Source organism: Pleurodeles waltl, chromosome 3_1, assembly GCF_031143425.1.
Source record: "Pleurodeles waltl isolate 20211129_DDA chromosome 3_1, aPleWal1.hap1.20221129, whole genome shotgun sequence".
Classification (NCBI taxonomy): domain Eukaryota; kingdom Metazoa; phylum Chordata; class Amphibia; order Caudata; family Salamandridae; genus Pleurodeles; species Pleurodeles waltl.
Window position 1 is genome coordinate 1,371,674,706 of NC_090440.1, and position 21,588 is coordinate 1,371,696,293.

The window sequence follows — 21,588 nt, forward strand, 5'->3', positions numbered from 1 at the left end:
CAACGTGGGCAAGACAACCCTGGTACACAACACTGCTAGATCTGTCTGTAGTACCACACATCAAACTGCCCAACAAACCAGATCTGTTAACGCAACACAACCAACAGATCAGACACCCGGACCCAGCATCGCTGAATCTAGCAATCTGGCTCCTGAAATCCTAGAATTCGGACACTTACAACTTAGCCAAGAGTGTATGGAAGTCATAAAGCAGGCCAGAAGGCCATCCACTAGACACTGCTACGCAAGTAAGTGGAAAAGATTTGTTTGGTACTGCCATCATAATCAGATACAACCACTAGACGCAACTCCAAAACATATAGTAAATTACTTGCTCCATTTACAAAAAGCAAAGCTAGCCTTCTCTTCTATTAAAATACACCTTGCAGCAATATCTGCATACCTGCAAACTACCTATTCAACTTCCTTGTATAGGATACCAGTTATCAAAGCATTCATAGAAGGGCTTAAGAGAATTATACCACCAAGAACACCACCTGTTCCTTCATGGAACCTAAACGTGGTTCTAACAAGACTCATGGGCCCACCTTTCGAACCCATGCACTCTTGCGGTATACAATTCCTAACCTGGAAAGTTGCCTTTCTCATCGCCATTACATCTCTAAGAAGAGTAAGTGAAATTCAAGCGTTCACAACACAAGAGCCTTTTATACAAATACATAAAAATAAGGTCGTCCTACGACCTAATCCAAAATTTTTACCAAAAGTTATTTCACCATTCCATCTAAATCAAACGGTAGAACTACCAGTTTTTTTCCCACAACCAGATTCTGTGGCTGAAAGAGCACTACATACATTAGATGTCAAAAGAGCATTAATGTACTACATTGACAGAACGAAGAACATCAGAAAAACTAAACAGCTATTTATTGCATTCCAAAAACCTCATGCAGGTAACCCAATATCAAAACAAGGTATAGCCAGATGGATAGTTAAATGCATCCAAATCTGCTACCTTAAAGCAAAAAGACAACTGCCCATTACTCCCAGGGCACATTCAACAAGGAAAAAAGGTGCTTCAATGGCCTTTTTAGGAAACATCCCAATGCAGGAAATATGTAAGGCAGCCACTTGGTCTACGCCTCACACATTCACCAAACACTACTGTATAGATGTGCTATCCGCACAACAAGCTACAGTAGGTCAAGCTGTATTAAGAACTCTATTTCAGACAACTTCTACTCCTACAGGCTAAACCACCGCTTATGGGGAACTAACTGCTTACTAGTCTATGCATACCATGTGTATCTACAGCGACAGATGCCATCGAACTGAAAATGTCACTTACCCAGTGTACATCTGTTCGTGGCATCAGTCGCTGAGATTCACATGGACCCACCCACCTCCCCGGAAGCCTGTAGCAGTTCAGAAGTTACCTTCAATTTTGTACATTTGTATATATATTACTTAATCCTTTAATAGGTACATACTTACATTTTTCATTGCGCGGGCACTATTACTATAGTACAACTCCTACCTCACCCTCTGCGGGGAAAACAATCGAAGATGGAGTCGACGCCCATGCGCAATGAGCACAGAAGGAGGAGTCACTCGGTCCCGTGACTCGAAAACACTTCTTCGAAGAAAAACAACTTGTAACACTCCGACCCAACACCAGATGGCGAGCTCATGCATACCATGTGAATCTCAGCGACTGATGCCACGAACAGATGTACACTGGGTAAGTGACATTTTCATTTCATTCTGCAGTGAGCTACAACATAGCAAACCTTTTCACATCAATGTAGAGAAATAGCTTATTGCCATTAGAAATCAGAAAAAATGACCAGTGGGGAAGGGTATTGCCTTACCATCTTTCATTTTTGCTTTACTCTTAGACCGACCTGATGAGAAAGAAAAGGTGAAGAAAGCTGCTGAGCACTGCAGACAAATCCTCAACTGTGTGAACCAGGCAGTAAAAGAAGCTGAAAATAAGCTGGTAAGAAACATTAGCCCTAGTATAAATGTCAGTCTGTATGTACAAATAACAAACGTGCTGGCGGATATCCTCCTGAATACACCATTGTTTTTTCTTCTCTTTTCTTATTCAGCACTTGGAGGATTACCAGCGTCGACTGGATCTGTCTAATCTAAAGCAATCCGAATGCCCCATGTTGGATGAATACAAGGTGAGTAGTCTCTATGGTCAATTTGTCCATCTATACACAAACTGTGCACATTCATATTTTCTCTAACAAGTCTAACGGATTTTCTTACAATGTCATATCTCTTGCCCCTCATATTGTTTGCTTTCTCAGCTCTCATTTTGGTATTATAACTTAATGTTCTTTGGCATCACAACTGTAACTGTTCCACCTAAAGACACATTATGCCTGGTTTAGTCCAGTTAAGATGCTGTCCCTCTGTGCAGCTCTTTTTTTAACTTCTTTTACATAACACTACAACGTGGTGTCTTATGCTCCTTTTGCTGTTGGGCTCTGCTGTGTATTTGTGGTTGCCATAGAGAAATTACTACTATAAACGTACAGGTTGCTTAATAAAACATGCACAAAGTTTATTAAAAAAAATATATATATATATATATATATGTTCGATGGCATGTGTAGCTGCAGATACACATGCTGTGCTCATCCCGCCATCTGGTGTTGGGCTCGGAGTGTTACAAGTTGTTTTTCTTAGAAGAAGTCTTTTCGAGTCACGAGATCGAGGGACTCCTCCCATTTCGGCTCCATTGCGCATGGGCGTCGACTCCATCTTCGATTGTTTTTTTTCCGCCATCGGGTTCGGACGTGTTCCTTTTCGCTCCGGGTTTCGGTTCGGAAAGTTAGTTAGAATCTCGGAAAATTCGTCAGTATTGTTTGCGTTCGGTATCGGGTTAGTTATAACAGATCAACACCGACTTTTGAAGAGCTCCGGTGGCCCTTCGGGATTTTTTCGATCCCCCGTCTGGGCCTGGTCGGCCCGGCCACGTGTCTCTTCAAGGCTGATGGAACAGACCCCATTCCGCTTCTGCCCAAAATGCCATAACAAGTATCCATATACAGATCAGCATCTGGTCTGTAACTTGTGTTTGTCGCCAGAACACAAGGAAGATACTTGTGAAGCCTGTCGAGCGTTTCGGTCCAGGAAGACACTAAGAGACGGAAGAGCAAGAAGGCTGCAAATGGCGTCGGCGCCGACAGTACAAGGGCATTTCGAGGAGGAAGAAGAAACCTTCTCCATCCAGGAATCGGACTCGGATGAGATCGATCCCGAAGAAACGCTGAAAACCGTGAGTAAGACGTCGAAACATAAAACTCACGAGAAGACCACAAAAGCCCAGGGGACGCCACCGCCAACAGGCCATGGCTTAACCCAAAAAATAGGTGACCGATTATCGGCACCGAAAAAGGGCACGCTTGTGTCGAAGTCATCCGACTCCGGTCGAGATACCGCCACACAGCAATCTCGGGCCCGAGATAGCGGTTCCGAGCAAGTTCGGCACCGAGACAGCAGCACCGAAATAATTCGGCACCGACAGACAACGACGCCGAAAATAAAAAAGGTTTTGTCGGAAGCTAAAAAAGTAGCCGAAAAGGTTTCGATACCGAAACATCCGGCCTCTGAACCGAAATCAAGTTCCTACACAGAGGAACAAGGACTGTCCTCACAAATGAAAATACATAGATTTGGACAGGAATTGGAGACAATGGAGCCAGACTACACCCAAAGAAGGCTCCACATCCAAAAAGAAACAGGGAAGATCAGCACTCTCCCTCCTATTAGGATGAAACGCAAACTTGGCTTCCGTGAGAAAGACAAGCAGCCACAGGCAAAGGTGGCTAAACAAGTAAGCCCGCCACAGTCTCCACAACTATCGCCGCAAACATCACCGGTAGCCACTCCACCTATGATGCAATCCCCGACTCATACAGGAATGAGTCAAGATGACCCTGACGCGTAGGACCTTTATGATGCGCCAGTGTCTGATAATAGTCCTGACTGTTATCCAGCTAGACCGTTGCCACAGAGGATAGTACAGCCTACGCACAGGTGGTGTCGAGGGCAGCGGCATTTCATAATGTCAGCCTGCATGCAGAGCCCATTGGAGATGACTTTCTATTTAATACATTGTCGTCCACACACAGCCAGTACCAGAGTCTTCCCATGCTACCCGGAATGCTAAAACACTCCAAAGAAGTGTTTGAGGAGCCTGTAAAAGGAAGGGCCATTACTCCAAGAGTGGAGAAAAAATATAAACCGCCACCAACAGACCCCGTGTACATCACACAACAGCTAACACCGGACTCAGTTGTAGTAGGGGCAGCTCGCAAGAGAGCGAACTCACACATTTCAGGAGATGCACCACCTCCAGATAAAGAAAGTCGAAAATTTGACGCAGCAAGCAAAAGGGTGGCGGCACAGGCAGCAAACCAGTGGCGTATTGCAAACTCACAGGCTTTGTTGGCCAGATACGATAGGGCTCATTGGGACGAAATGCAACACTTTATAGAACATTTGCCCAAGGAGTTCCTAAAAAGAGCACAGCAAGTAGTAGAAGGAGGACAGAGTATCTCCAACAATCAGATACGGTCAGCAATGGATGCAGCAGACACAGCTGCTAGAACTGTCAACACAGCAGTGACAATAAGGAGACATGCATGGCTGCATCAGGATTTAAACCGGAAATACAGCAAGCTGTGCTGAATATGCCATTTAACGGACAGCAGTTGTTTGGGCCGGAGGTGGACACTGCTATCGAAAAACTTAAGAAAGACACTGATACGGCCAAAGCCATGGGCGAACTCTACTCCCCACAGAGCAGAGGCACATTTCGAAAAACACAGTTTGGAGGGGGGTTTCGAGGGCAAAGCACAGAACCCACAACCTCACAAACAAGGCCCACTTATCAGAGCCAATATCTGCGGGGAAGTTTTCGGGGACAATATAGAGGGGGACAGTTCCCAAAACGTAGAGGGAAGTTCCAAAGCCCCAAAACTCCTCAAAACAAGCAGTGACTTCCAAGTCACACATCCCCAACACAACACCTGTGGGGGGAGACTAAGCAAATTTTACAAACATTGGGAGGAGATAACAACAGACACTTGGGTACTGGCAATTATCCAGCATGGTTATTGCATAGAATTTCTCAAATTCCCTCCAAACGTCCCACCAAAAACACACAATATGTCAAAACAACATATAGATCTTCTAGGACTAGAAGTTCAGGCATTGCTACAGAAAGAAGCAATAGAATTAGTACCAAACCAACAGAAAGGAACAGGAGTTTACTCTCTGTACTTTCTCATACCCCAAAAAGACAAGAATCTGAGACCTATATTAGATCTCAGAACATTAAATACCTACATAAAATCAGATCACTTTCACATGGTGACATTACAAGACGTAATCCCACTGCTCAAACAACAAGACTACATGACAACACTAGAACTAAAGGATGCATATTTCCATATACCGATACATCCTTCACACAGAAAGTACTTAAGGTTTGTATTCCAAGGGGTACATTACCAATTCAAGGTGTTGCCATTCGGAATAACAACTGCGCCAAGAGTTTTTACAAAGTGCCTAGCAGTCGTACTGCACATATCAGAAGGCAGCAAATACATGTGTTCCCGTACCTAGACGATTGGTTAATCAAAACCAACACGCTAGAACGGTGTTCACAACACACAAAGTATGTCATAGAAACCCTCCACAAACTAGGTTTCTCAATCAACTACACAAAGTCACACCTTCTGCCGTGTCAGACACAACAATACTCAGGGGCGACAATCAACACAGCAAAAGGGATTGCCACTCCAAGGCCACAAAGGGTATCCAAAACAAAAAATACAAGTCAAAATAGTAATGAAACTCCTAGGCATGATGTCCTCATGCATAGCCATTGTCCCAAACGCAAGGTTGCACATGTGGCCCTTACAACAGTGCCTAGCATCACAATGGTCACAGGCACAGGGTCAACTTCTAGATCTGGTGTTGGTAGACCGCCAAACATACACCTCGCTTCAATGGTGGAACAGTATAAATTTAAACCAAGGGCGGCCTTTCCAAGACCCAGTGCCACAATATGTAATAACGACAGATGCCTCCATGATACCTCAATCAACACAGCATCCAAGGACAATGGGACAGTCAGCAAAAACAGTTTCACATAAATCACTTAGAACTATTGGCAGTATTTCTAGCGCTGAAAGCATTTCAACCCATAATAAGCCACAAACACATTCTTGTCAAAACAGACAACATGACAACGACGTATTACCTAAACAAACAGGGAGGGACACACTCAACACAGTTGTGTCTCCTGGCACAGAGAATATGGCATTGGGCGATTCACAACCACATTCGCCTAATAGCACAATTTATTCCAGGAATTCAGAATCAGTTAGCAGACAATCTCTCTCTGGATCACCAACAAATCCACGAATGGGAGATTCACCCCCAAATACTGAACACTTACTTCCAGAGTTGGGGAACACCACAAATAGATCTATTTGCAACAAAGGAAAACGCAAAATGCCAAAACTTCGCATCCAGGTACCCACAACATCAGTCTCAGGGCAATGCGTTATGGACGAGTTGGTCAGGGATATTTGCTTACGCTTTTCCCCCTCTCCCACTCCTTCCATATCTGGTAAACAAGTTGAGTCAAAACAAACTCAAACTCATACTAATAGCGCCAACATGGGCAAGACAACCTTGGTACACAACACTACTAGACCTCTCAGTAGTGCCTCATGTCAAACTACCAAACAGACCAGATCTGTTAACGCAACACAAACAACAGATCAGACACCCAAATCCAGCATCGCTGAATCTAGCAATTTGGCTCCTGAAGTCCTAGAGTTCGGACACTTAGACCTTACACAAGAATGTATGGAGGTCATAAAACAAGCTAGGAAACCTACCACTAGACATTGCTATGCAAATAAGTGGAAAAGATTTGTTTATTACTGCCATAATAATCAAATTCAACCCTTACACGCATCTGCCAAACATATTGTACAATACTTACTACATTTGCTAAAGTCAAAGCTAGATTTTTCTTCCATTAAGATACATCTTACCGCAATTTCAGCTTACCTGCAAATTACGCACTCAACTTCACTGTTTAGGATACCAGTCATAAAAGCGTGTTCGATGGCATATGTTGCTGCAGATACACATGTTTTGCACAGTCCGCTGCCTGGTGTTGGGCTCGGAGTATTACAAGTTGTTTTTCTTCGAAGAAGTCTTTTTTGGTCACGGGACCGAAGGACTCCTCCCTCTTCGGCTCCATTGCGCATGGGCGTCGACTCCATCTTAGATTGTTTTTTTCCGCTGCCGGGTTCGGACGTATTCCTTTTCGCTCTGTGTTTCGGTTCGGAAAGTTAGTCAGAATCTCAGAAGAAAGCGTCGGTATTGTTCCGTTCGGTATCGGGATAGTTAGGTACATCGACACCGATCATCGGAAGACTTTGGGGTAGCTTCGATTCCCCCATCGGGGCCTGGTCGGCCCGACCGCGTGCGACATCGAAGCCGATGGAACGGACCCCGTTTCGTTTCTGCCCAAAATGTCACAGTAAGTATCCTTATACAGATCAGCACTTGGTCTGTAACTTGTGCTTGTCCCCCGAGCACAAGGAGGATACCTGTGAGGCCTGTCGAGCCTTCCGGTCCAGAAAAACACTCCGGGACCGAAGAGCCAGGCGTCTACAAATGGCGTCCACGCCAACAAAACAACGTTTCGACGACGAAGAAGAAACATTCTCGGTTCCGGAATCAGAATCCGGAGACTCCGACGTCGAACAACAGCAACAAACAGTGAGTAAGACGTCGAAAATTAAAACCATCGAGAAGACAAAAGCCCAGGGGACGCCACTGCCAACAGGCCATGGCTCGACCCATAAAACCGCCGACCCGTCGAAGGCGCCGAAAAAGGGCACGCCCATAGCGAAGACACCCGACTCCGGTCGAGGGACCGCCATGGAGCAACCTCGGAGCCGAGAGAGCGGCTCCGAGAGGCAAAAACAAGATGCCGGCACCGAAAAACCTCGGCACCGAGACACACTGCCGAAAGCCACAAAAATTCTGTCGGTGCCGAAGCCGAAAAAAGATTCTCTCTCGGCGCCGAAAAGTTCCACACCTTCATCCTACACAGAGGAACAAGGAATAAGTGGCCAGATGCACAGATTTGGACAAGAGCTCCAAAGTGTAGAATCAGACTACACACAAAAGAGACTGTACATCCAGCAAGACACAGGGAAGATATCAACCCTTCCCCCAATAATGAGGAAAAGAAGGATCGGACTTCTCAAGGATGACGCACAACCACAAGCCAAAGTGGTTAAAAAAGTCACGCCTCCGCCCTCTCCACCACAACAGGCATCGCCGGCACAAACACCGCCACAAATGCACTCACCAGCGCAAACTACCATAAGTCAAGATAATCAGGATCAAGACGCTTGGGACCTATATGACACCCCAGTGCCGGACAATGATCCCGATTCATACCCCACAAAGCCGTCACCGCCAGAGGACAGTACCTCATACTCGCAACTGGTGGCTAGGGCTGCAGAATTCCACAATGTCCAACTGCATTCCGATCCTATAGAGGATGATTTTTTATTTAACACCCTCTCGGCTACACATAGCCAATATCAATGTCTCCCAATGCTACCAGGGATGTTACGGCACGCAAAACAAATTTTTGAGGAGCCCGTAAAATCAAGAGCCATCACCCCAAGGGTGGATAAGAAATACAAACCACCACCCACAGACCCAGTGTTTATTACTTCGCAGTTACCACCTGACTCCGTAGTAGTAGGGGCAGCTCGCAAGAGAGCAAATTCCCATACATCTAGCAACGCCCCACCTCCGGACAAAGAAAGCAGAAAATTTGATGCGGCAGGAAAAAGAGTAGCATCACAGGCAGCCAACCAGTGGCGCATCGCAAATTCTCAAGCGCTGCTGGCCAGATATGACCGCGCACACTGGGATGAGATGCAACTTCTCGTAGACCATCTTCCCCAGGAATACCAAAAAAGGGCGCAGCAAATAGTTGAAGAGGGACAAACGATCTCAAACAATCAAATCCGCTCTTCACTGGACGCAGCCGATACTGCAGCGAGAACAGTCAACACTGCTGTCACCATAAGGAGACACGCTTGGCTCCGCACTTCAGGCTTCAAACCTGAAATCCAGCAGGCTGTCCTTAATATGCCCTTCAACGAGAAACAACTTTTTGGCCCTGAAGTGGACACAGCCATTGAAAAACTTAAAAAGGACACAGACACGGCCAAAGCCATGGGCGCACTCTACTCCCCGCAGAGCAGAGGCTCTTTTAGAAAAACTCCATTTAGAGGGGGGTTTCGTGGCCAACCCACAGACACCACCAGCCAACAAACAAGAACCACACCATATCAGGGTTCATTCCAAAGGGGAGGTTTCAGGGGATATAGAGGGGGTCAATTCCCAAGGAGTAGGGGAAGATTCCAGACTCCAAAAACACCTCCACCAAAACAGTGACTTTCAAGTCACACAACCCCTTCACTCAACACCAGTGGGGGGAAGACTAAGCCAATTCTACCAATCTTGGCAACAGATTACAACAGACAATTGGGTATTAGCAATAATCCAACATGGCTATTGCATAGAATTCCACAAATTCCCACCAAACATCCCTCCAAAAACATGCAAAATGTCACCACAACATTTAGAACTTTTAGGACTAGAAGTTCAAGCACTACTGCAAAAGGATGCAATAGAGTTAGTACCAGTACAACAAAAAAACACAGGAGTTTACTCCCTGTACTTTCTAATTCCAAAAAAAGACAAAACATTAAGACCAATATTAGATCTCAGGACACTAAATACCTACATCATATCGGACCACTTTCACATGGTCACACTACAAGACATCATTCCACTGCTCAAACAGCAAGATTACATGACCACATTAGACCTAAAAGATGCGTACTTTCATATACCGATACACCCTTCTCACAGAAAGTACCTAAGGTTCGTATTCAAAGGAATACATTACCAATTCAAAGTGTTGCCATTCGGAATAACAACTGCACCAAGAGTGTTCACAAAATGTCTAGCAGTAGTAGCAGCACATATCAGGAGACAACAGATACATGTGTTTCCTTACCTGGACGATTGGCTAATCAAGACCAACACAGTAAAAAAGTGCACAAACGACACCACATATGTCATACAAACCCTTCACAAACTGGGTTTCTCCATCAACTATACAAAATCACACCTCGAACCGTGTCAGACACAACAATATCTAGGAGCAACCATCAACACATCAAAGGGAATTGCCACTCCAAGTCCACAAAGAGTGCAAGCATTCCACAAGGTAATAAGTGCTATGTTTCCAAACCAAAAGATACAAGCAAAATTTGTGCTAAAACTTCTAGGCATGATGTCATCATGCATAGCCATTGTCCCAAACGCAAGACTACACATGCGACCCTTACAACAGTGCCTAGCATCACAATGGTCACAGGCACAGGGTCAACTTCAAAATCTGGTGTTGGTAGACCGCCAAACATACCTCTCGCTTCTATGGTGGAACAGCAACAATTTAAACAAAGGGCGGACATTTCAGGACCCAGTGCCTCAATACGTTATAACAACAGATGCTTCCATGACAGGGTGGGGAGCACACCTCAATCACCACAGCATTCAAGGACAATGGGATGTACACCAAACAAAATTTCATATCAATTACCTAGAGCTGTTAGCAGTATTTCTAGCGTTAAAAGCCTTTCAACCCATAATAACACACAAATACATTCTTGTCAAAACAGACAACATGACAACAATGTATTATTTAAACAAACAAGGAGGAACACACTCAACACAATTGTGCCTCCTAACACAAAAAATATGGCAGTGGGCGATTCACAACAACATTCGCCTAATAGCACAATTTATTCCAGGGATCCAAAACCAACTAGCAGACAACCTTTCGCGAGACCACCAACAAGTCCACGAATGGGAAATTCACCCCCAAGTTCTGAACAAGTACTTTCAAATTTGGGGAACACCCCAGATAGATTTGTTCGCAACAAAAGAAAAACGCAAAATGCCAAAACTTCGCATCCAGGTACCCACACCGCGAATCACAAGGCAATGCTCTATGGATGAGTTGGTCAGGGATATTTGCATACGCTTTTCCCCCTCTCCCTCTCCTTCCATATCTAGTAAACAAGTTGAGTCAAAACCAACTCAAACTCATACTGATAGCATCCACATGGGCAAGACAACCTTGGTATACAACTCTACTAGACCTTTCACTAGTACCGCATGTCAAACTACCCAACAGACCAGATCTGTTAACACAACGCAAACAACAGATCAGGCATCCAAACCCAGCATCATTGAATCTGGCAATTTGGCTCCTGAAATCCTAGAATTCGGACACTTAGACCTCACACAAGAATGCATGGAGGTCATAAAACAAGCTAGAAAAGCTTCCACTAGACACTGCTATGCATCTAAGTGGAAAAGATTTGTTTGCTACTGCCATACCAATCAAATCCAACCATTGCATGCCTCTACAAAGGACATAGTGGGATACTTACTACATTTGCAAAAAGCGAATCTCCCTTTTTCATCTATAAAAATACACCTCGCAGCAATATCTGCTTACCTACAAACTACTCATTCATCGTCTCTATTTAGAATACCAGTTATTAAAGCATTCATGGAAGGGCTAAAAAGAATTATACCACCAAGAACACCACCAGTTCCTTCATGGAACCTTAACATCGTCTTAACAAGACTCATGGGTCCACCTTTCGAACCCATGCATTCCTGTGAAATGCAATATCTAACCTGGAAAGTCGCATTTCTCATTGCAATCACATCCCTCAGAAGAGTAAGTGAAATACAGGCATTTACCATACAAGAACCTTTTATTCAAATACACAAAAATAAAATAGTTCTAAGAACAAATCCAAAATTTCTACCAAAAGTAATCTCACCATTCCATTTAAATCAAACAGTAGAATTGCCAGTGTTCTTCCCACAACCAGATTCCGTGGCTGAAAGGGCACTACATACATTAGACATCAAAAGAGCACTAATGTACTACATTGACAGAACAAAGCTAATCAGGAAAACAAAACAACTGTTCATAGCTTTTCAAAAACCACACATAGGAAATCCAATCTCTAAACAAGGCATTGCTAGATGGATAGTCAGATGTATTCAAACATGCTATCTTAAAGCCAAAAGAGAATTGCCTATTACACCAAAGGCACACTCAACCAGAAAGAAAGGTGCTACAATGGCCTTTCTAGGAAACATTCCTATGAGCGAAATATGTAAGGCTGCAACCTGGTCTACGCCTCATACATTTACTAAACACTACTGTGTAGACATACTAAATGCACAACAAGCTACAGTGGGCCAAGCTGTACTAAGAACATTATTCCAAACTACTTCAACTCCTACAGGCTAAACCACCGCTTTTAGGGGAGGTAACTGCTTTATAGTCTATGCAAAACATGTGTATCTGCAGCAACATATGCCATCGAACTGAAAATGTCACTTACCCAGTGTACATCTGTTCGTGGCATTAGTCGCTGCAGATTCACATGTGCCCTCCCGCCTCCCCGGGAAGCCTGTAGCCGTTTAGAAGTAGATCTTAAATCTTAAACATTTGTACATTTGTAAATAATTATTATAAACTTTTTATGTACATACGTATTCACTCCATTGCATGGGCACTATTTATAGCAAACAACTCCATCCTCACCCTCTGCGGGGAAAACAATCTAAGATGGAGTCGACGCCCATGCGCAATGGAGCCGAAGAGGGAGGAGTCCTTCGGTCCCGTGACCAAAAAAGACTTCTTCGAAGAAAAAGAACTTGTAATACTCCGAGCCCAACACCAGGCAGCGGACTGTGCAAAACATGTGAATCTGCAGCGACTAATGCCACGAACAGATGTACACTGGGTAAGTGACATTTTCATTATGGAAGGCTTAAAGAGAATTATACCACCAAGAACACCACCAGTTCCTTCATGGAACCTCAACATTGTCTTAACACGACTCATGGGTCCACCTTTTGAGCCCATGCACTCTTGTGAAATGCAATACTTAACATGGAAAGTTGCATTTTTAATTGCGATCACATCTTTAAGAAGAGTAAGTGAGATTCAAGCATTTACCATACAAGAACCATTTATTCAAATACACAAGCATAAAGTAGTTCTACGGACAAATCCTAATTTTTTACCAAAGGTCGTATCACTGTTCCACTTGAATCAAACAGTAGAATTACCAGATTCTGTAGCTGAAAGAGCACTTCATACATTAGACATCAAAAGAGCGTTAATGTACTACATTGACAGAACAAAACTAATTCGAAAAACAAAACAATTATTTATTGCTTTCCAAAAACCTCATACAGGAAATCCAATTTCAAAACAAGGCATTGCTAGATGGATAGTTAAATGCATTCAAACCTGTTATCTTAAAGCAAAAAGAGAACTGCCTATTACACCAAAGGCACACTCAACTAGAAAGAAAGGTGCTACCATGGCCTTTCTAGGAAATATTCCAATGACCGAAATATGTAAGGCAGCTACATGGTCTACGCCTCATACATTTACTAAACACTACTGTGTAGATGTGTTAACAGCACAACAAGCCACAGTAGGTCAAGCAGTACTACGAACATTGTTTCAAACAACTTCAACTCCTACAGGCTGAACCACCGCTTTTGGGGAGATAACTGCTTACTAGTCTATGCACAGCATGTGTATCTGCAGCTACACATGCCATCGAACGGAAAATGTCACTTACCCAGTGTACAGCTGTTCGTGGCATTAGTCGCTGCAGATTCACATGCGCACACCCGCCTCCCTGGGAGCCTGTAGCCGTTTAGAATTTGATCTTGAACATTTGTAAATTTGTAAATATATTACTTTAAACTACATTATGTACATACGTATTCACTCCATTGCATGGGCACTATTACTAGCATACACAACTCCTACCTCACCCTCTGCGGGGAAAACAATCTAAGATGGAGTAGACGCCCATGCGCAATGGAGCCGAAATGGGAGGAGTCCCTCGATCTCGTGACTCGAAAAGACTTCTTCGAAGAAAAACAACTTGTAACACTCCGAGCCCAACACCAGATGGCGGGATGTGCACAGCATGTGAATCAGCAGCGACTAATGCCACGAACAGATGTACACTGGGTAAGTGACATTTTCCATATATATATATATATATATATATGTTTGGTGGCATGTGTAGCTGCAGATACACATGCTGTGCATTATCCTGCCATCTAGTGTTGTGTTCGGAGTGTTACGAGTTGTTTTTCTTCGAAGAAGTCTTTTCGAGTCACAAGACCGAGGGACTCCTCCCTTTCGGCTCCATTGCGCATGGGCGTCGACTCCATCTTAGATTGTTTTGTTTCCGCCATCGGGTTCGGACGTGTTCCTCTTCGCTCCGTATTTCGAATCGGGAAAGTTAGCTAAATATCGAAAATTCGACGGTATTGTTCACGCTCTGTACCGGTTTAGTGTTAACGTATCAACACCGATAGTAGAAGCGCTCCGGTGGTCCTTCGGGGCTTCCGCTCTTCAGCGGGGCCTGGTCGGCCCGACTGCATCCATCGACGAAACTAATGGACCGGACCCCCTTCCGCTTCTGTCCGAAGTGCCACTCGAAGTATCCCTATACAGACCAACACTTGGTCCGTAATCTGTGTTTATCACCAGAATACAGGGAGGATACTTGTGAGGCCTGTCGGGCGTTTCGATCAAAAAAGACCCTACGTGATCAAAGAGCGAGAAGACTTCAAATGGCGTCAACACCGAGAGAACAACTCGACGTCGAAGAGGAGGAAAGAATTTCCATCCAGGGGACAGACTCTGACGAATCCGAAAGCGAACGACCCACGACGGTGCAGAAAACAGTGAGTAAAACTGCCCCGTCCAAAACTCACACAAAGATCGTAAAGGTCAAGGGGATGCCACCGCCAGCAGGCCATGGCTTAACCCATCAAAAAGGTGACCAAACATCGGCACCGAAAAAGGCCAAAGAATTGCCGAAGACATCCGACTCCGGTCGGGATTCAGCCACCAAACGATCTCGGCACCGAGAGTTCGACTCACCCAAGGTGAGAAAAGTAATGTCGGAACCGAAAAAGACTTTCTCGGAAGCATCAGTACCGAAAAAAGTGGCTTCAGAGCCGAAAAGAAGCTCTTACACAGAAGAGCAAGGACTTTCCAGCCAAATGTATGAAAAACACAGATTTGAGCAGGAAATAAGTATGGAGGTTGCATATCCAGAAAGTGACTGGAAAAATACAAACTCTTCCTCCAATCAAAACCAAAAGAAAGCTGGTATTTCATGAGTCAGAAATGCAGCCAAAGGTGAAAGTGGCCAGATATAAAACCCCACCACCGAGGTTTTCGCCACAACCTTCCCCACTACACTCACCACAGCTGTCCCGTGTAATAGCACCTCCAATGCAGTCACCTACGCATATAGGGATGACACAGGAGGATCTGGATGCATGGGACTTATATGATGCTCCAGTATCAGACAACAGCCCAGATTGTTATCCAACAAGGTTTCACCTCCAGAGGACAGTACTGCATATACACAGGTACTATCAAGGGCAGTTACGTTCCACAATGTAGCAATGCATTCAGAGCCAATAGAGGATGATTTCCTGTTCAACACCTTGGCATCCACCCACACTTCCTACCAGAGTCTGCCAATGCTCCCGGGCATGCTCAAGCACGCAAAATAGGTATTCCAGGAGCCACTTAAAGGAAGGGCTATCACGCCTAGGGTGGAGAAAAAATACAAGCCTCCCCCAACAGACCCTGTGTTTATAACACAGCAACTTACACCAGACTCGGTGGTTGTAGGAGCAGCAAGAAAGAGGGCAAACTCTCAATCGTCAGGAGACGCTCCACCGCCTGACAAAGAGAGTAAGAAGTTTGATGCAGCGGGCAAACGAGTGGCAGCACAGGCAGCCAATCAATGGCGGATTGCAAACTCACAAGCCCTACTGGCTCGCTACGACAGGGCACACTGGGACGAGATGCAACATATTATACAGCACTTGCCTAAAGAACACCAGAAACGTGCCCAACAGGTTGTGGAAGAAGGACAAGCAATATCCAACAACCAAATAAGGTCCGCATTAGACTCAGCAGACACAGCAGCAGGAACAGTCAACACTGCGGTAACCATTCGCAGGCATGCATGGTTACGAAGCTCAGGATTCAAGCCAGAAATCCAACACGCTGTGTTAAACATGCCTTTTAACCAAGAACAATTGTTTGGGCCAGAAGTTGGCACAGCAATTGAAAAATTAAAGAAGAACACGGACACGGCAAAAGCCATGGGTGCGCTCTACTCCCCACAGAGCAGAGGCACATTTAGAAAGCCACAATTTAGAGGGGGGTTTCGTATGCAAACACCAGAGCCTTCCACCTCGCAAACCAGACCCACCTATCGGGGTCAATACCAGAGAGGAGGGTTTCGTGGCTCATATAGGGGTGGACAATTCCCAAGAGCAAGGGGAAAATTTCAAACACCTAAGACAAGTCAAACCAAATAGTGACTTCAATGTCACAAAACCCCAACACTTAACACCAGTGGGGGTGGAGACTTACCGCATACTACCAAAACTGGACACACATAACTACGGACGCATGGGTCCTAGCCATTATCCAACATGGTTATTGCATAGAATTCATAAATTTCCCGCCAGATGTGCCCCCAAGGGCACACAATATGTCCAAACAACACTTAGACCTATTACAACTAGAGGTCCAAGCATTGTTACAAAAACAAGCAATAGAGTTAGTACCCAACCATCAGAAAGGAACAGGTGTCTACTCACTATATTTCCTAATTCCAAAGACAGACAAAACGTTAAGACCCATATTTGACCTCAGAATGCTGAATCTCTTCATCAAGTCGGATCACTTCCACATGGTAACACTTCAAGACGTGGTTCCCTTACTAAAAAAAGAGGACTACATGTCAACGTTAGATCTCAAGGATGCATACTTTCACATACCCATACATCCTTCTCACAGAAAATACTTAAGGTTTGTAATGCACGGCATGCACTATCAATTCAAAGTGTTACCGTTTGGGATAACAACAGCCCCAAGGGTATTCACAAAATGCCTTGCAGTAGTAGCCGCTCACATAAGGAGACAGCACATGCACGTATTCCCATACTTAGACGACTGGTTAATAAAAACCAGCACTCAACAACAGTGTCTTCTTCACACGCAATACGTTATAGAAACTCTACACAAACTAGGATTTTCTATAAATTACCAAAAATCACATCTGCAGCCATCCCAAATACAGCAATACTTGGGAGCAACACTCAACACACAAAAAGCGATTGCCACTCCAAGTCCACAAAGGGTACAAGCGTTCCAAAATATAACATTAAACATACAGCCAAACCAACACTACCAAGTAAGGTTTGTAATGAAACTTCTAGGCATGATGTCTTCATGCATAGCCATTGTCCCAAACGTGAGATTACACATGCGGCCCTTACAACAGTGCCTAGCAAAACAATGGACACAAGCACAGGGTCAACTCCAAGATCTATTGTTGGTAGACCGCCAGACACACTTCTCGCTTCAATGGTGGAACCCTATAAATTTAAACAAAGGGTGGCCATTCCAGGACCCAGTGCCTCAAGACATGATCACAACAGATGCTTCCATGATGGGGTGGGGAGCACACCTCAACCAACACAGCATACAGGTACAATGGGACAATCAACAAAAACAACTGCACATAAATCATTTAGAACTGTTGGCAGTGTTTCTAGCATTAAAAGCATTTCAACCACTGATAGCCCACAAACACATTCTTGTCAAAACCGACAACATGACGACAATGTATTACCTCAACAAACAAGGAGGGACACACTCGTCAAAGCTGTGTCTCTTAGCACAGAAAATTTGTCATTGGGCAATTCACAATCACATTTGCCTAATAGCACAATACATCCCAGGCATTCAGAACCAATTGGCCGACAATCTCAGTCGAGATCACCAACAAACACACAAATGGGAAATTCATCCCCAGATCCTACAAGATTACTTTCTACGCTGGGGAACACCACAAATAGACCTATTTAAATGTGCATTTATTGTGCTGAGAAGTTTGATACCAAACTTCCCAGTTTTCACTGTAGCCATTATGGTGCTGTGGAGTTCGTGTTTGACAAACTCCCAGACCATATACTCTTATGGCTACCCTGCACTTACAATGTCTAAGGTTTTGCTCAGACACTGTAGGGGCATAGTGCTCATGCACTTATGCCCTCACCTGTGGTATAGTGCACCCTGCCTTAGGGCTGTAAGGCCTCCTAGAGGGGTGACTTACCTATGCCACAGGCAGTGTGAGGTTGGCATGGCACTCTGAGGGGAGTGCCAGGTCGACTTAGTCTTTTTCTCCCCACCAGCACACACAAGCTGTGAAGCAGTGTCCATGTGCTGAGTGAGGGTTCCCTAGGGTGGCATAAGACATGCTGCAGACCTTAGAGACCTTCCCTGGTATCAGGGCCCTTGGTACCAGGGGTACCAGTTACAAGGGACTTACCTGGGTGCCAGGGTTGTGCCAATTGTGGAGACAAAGGTACAGTTTAGGGAAAGGACACTGGTGCTGGGGCCTGGTTAGCAGGGTCCCAGCACACTTTCAAGTCATAACTTAGCATCAGCAAAGGCAAAAAGTCAGGGGGGTAACCATGCCAAAGAGGCATTTCCTTACATAATACAATTTCAATTATAATCATAAAACAATAAAACCAGCATGAATACTCAATTTAGAGATTACAACCATAAGTTAAAAAGAGCTATTCAAAACCGCGATACACAAGGTCCAAAAATGTACAAGTATCCTAAAAAAAATTATGTCAGTAGGAGAAAAACAGTATCTAATTGCTTCATGCATTGTTCTACAGTTTGCTTCTGCAAAATCAAGCTTCAACTGAGTGGGTGACACTTCTTGTTCCACAAGCCTTCAAATTGAGCAATAGGTATATAAAGAAGGTGAAGCCTCAAATACTTAAATTACAGGCTAGATTTAAAGTGCAAGAGAAATATCTCCGAGCTGTATCCAAGTAGGTGTCAAAGGTATAGATGGAGTGCTTGTAAACCTGTAAGCAAGCTAAATCTATCTTTTGTGAGATGACCATGAGGATTTGCTTTATAAGACCTTTCCGAGACAAGCATGGCAATCTTGAAAGCTCCGGTAGAGAAGGTAGATTATTTTGACTTGGAGCCTTACTGACACATACAATGCTCAGAGTTAGCCTGGAATCACCTGACAGTTGCAGCTTGTTATATATATGATTTTTCCACAAATCTTCCTTGGCTTTAATACAGTCACATACATAATTTATAACTGCGTCTGTATGTTGTAAAGCTAATGAGATTAAAGCAATCTCCAACTGAATTTAACAGTCCGGTGCAGAGGCCAGGTAATAGCTTCTTTTTTAATGTAAAGTTTGTCCAGTTCAGCAATTGTTTAGCCATTAAACATGGAAACACGCATAGGAGTCGGAATAAGTTTACTATTAAGTGCTGTAATTTATTGAGAAATAACCTGGCCACCGTAAATTTGAAAATATTTTTTGAGCGATTGTGTAATTGGCAGAGCTTTTGTCCCCTTATTAGGTAGGTAATTTGGCAAGTAAGATTGTTGTCAATAAGTTTACTATTAAGTGCTGTAATTGATGGAGAAATAGCTTGGCTGCTGTAAGTTTAAAAATATATCTTCAGCGATTGTGTAATTGTGAGAGCTTTTGTCCCCTTATCAGGTAGGTGGTTTCCCAAGTAAGATCCTTGTCAATTTTTGCAACCAAATAATTATAATCTACCATTTCTTCTAAGGGATTACCTTCAGGTATAAGACTCGGAAAAAAACTGTTGCGCCCAAAAGACATAATTTTAGTTTTATCACAATTAACCTGCAGACGCTTTCGTTTGTTAAACTGACATAGCCTCCTCAGTTGGGGTTGAAGCGCTTCTGGGGTTAATGAAAAAAGGACAAGATCATCTGCATATGGAAGGTAACTTATGACCTTATTTCCTAATTTAGGGGAAAGGTCATTCGGGTGATCTAAAATCAGGGACAGGTCTGCCATAAATAGAATAATAGGGGTGCTAAGACACACCCTGTTTTAGATATTTTGTGGTCCATAATCTCAGCTACAGGACTTTTCCTGTGAACTTTATTTACATCCAGATGTTATCCTGCAATGCTATTAAAAAAATAACAAAATGTTTGATTTTACTAATGCATGTACCCAGAGGGCATCTTGGAGGTGCCCCCTGAAATCCTTCCAGCCTCTGGTGTGCTCGCTGACCATTTTCTCCCAGCCTGCGACCCGAGACACCAATTTGGACCCCTAGGATGAGAGCCCGCTGCTCTCAGGAGGTCCAGAACCTAAGCCTGTCCGGGAAGATGGTGTAACACCCCCTCCCACAATATGACCTGCTGATTAGCCTTCCTAAGGCAGCAAGCTTCAAAAGGCTGCTGCCTTTGAAATGCAAATCTGGCTCCCCTCACAGGAGAGGAAGCCACCCCTCCAGTCCAAAGCCCATTTTGTAGCTGGACAGGAAGGAAAATGAGCAGGGTCAGGTAGGTGTGTCACACCCATGCTAGTACCACCCCTAAGGTACGCCACTGCGAGGTGGACACACTTTTTCAGAAGTAGCCATCTTGGTGATGGCATACCTAAGAATTCTGGTACAGGGTTTTGTCCACTTTCCACAGGAAGTGGTCATATAGGGGGTGTAGTGACCCCATGGGTAAGTAGCCCATTGGCTACTACTCTACACTCCCCAGAATGCTACTAAATGCAGTATTTACAGGAGCACCTGACACCAGAGGAGATCCTAACGACCTAAGAAGACCAGGGATCCAGAAGAGCGACAAAAGCCGACAAGGAGAAAAGAAGCAGCTGACCTTGAATGAACCCTGCTAGGATAACATTGCAGAACTCAGAAATTGCACTGTGTCCACTTTTTAAAGTGAAAAGACTTTATATTTAAAAACGTACTTAACTGAACGATTTTTCTCTGATCCCTAAACATATATAAAGATACTTGCTATTTTTATATATTGGTGTGGATCTCCTCCTTGCGTCGTGCCTTTCAGTTATTGGCTATTGTGTGCATTTGTAGATACCTTGCACTCCTCTGTGTTGAGCCTAAGGGTGCCCGACCATGCTACCTTCATATAGAGCACTTTGGGATTGCATAGCAAGCCCCTGTCCGCTCATTTGGGAACCCCTGGACCCTTTACATGTATATCTAGTTATTGTCATACCACATTAAGAGCTTGCTTCCTACAACAGTCTACATAACATTTCTGACCAGAGATTCAGGTTGGCTTATAATAAATCAATAGGAGTTCTGTTGGGCACTGCGGCCTTGGATGAGTGAGACTTCTTTATTAATCCTAATATTTCCTTAATTGTAACTGTGAAATCCAGTTTGCAATATACATGCATTGGGTATGTCACCATAGTTTTCCTATCATATGTGTCATTTAAAAACAACTTCCATTTATCAAACAG

The 21,588-nt window shown here is 44.1% G+C and overlaps 1 protein-coding gene across 4 annotated transcripts in view; it reads left to right on the plus strand.

The window, feature by feature from the left end:
* The window catches only part of ARHGEF12 (Rho guanine nucleotide exchange factor 12), a 794,162-nt gene that overhangs the window by 417,618 nt on the left and 354,956 nt on the right, over positions 1 to 21,588 (plus strand). For all 4 annotated transcript variants that reach the window (XM_069224871.1, XM_069224872.1, XM_069224873.1 and 1 more), the window contains 2 exons: positions 1,860 to 1,960; positions 2,073 to 2,150. In XM_069224871.1, the coding sequence (XP_069080972.1) occupies positions 1,860 to 1,960; positions 2,073 to 2,150 (179 nt within the window). The remainder of the gene's footprint in view (positions 1 to 1,859; positions 1,961 to 2,072; positions 2,151 to 21,588) is intronic.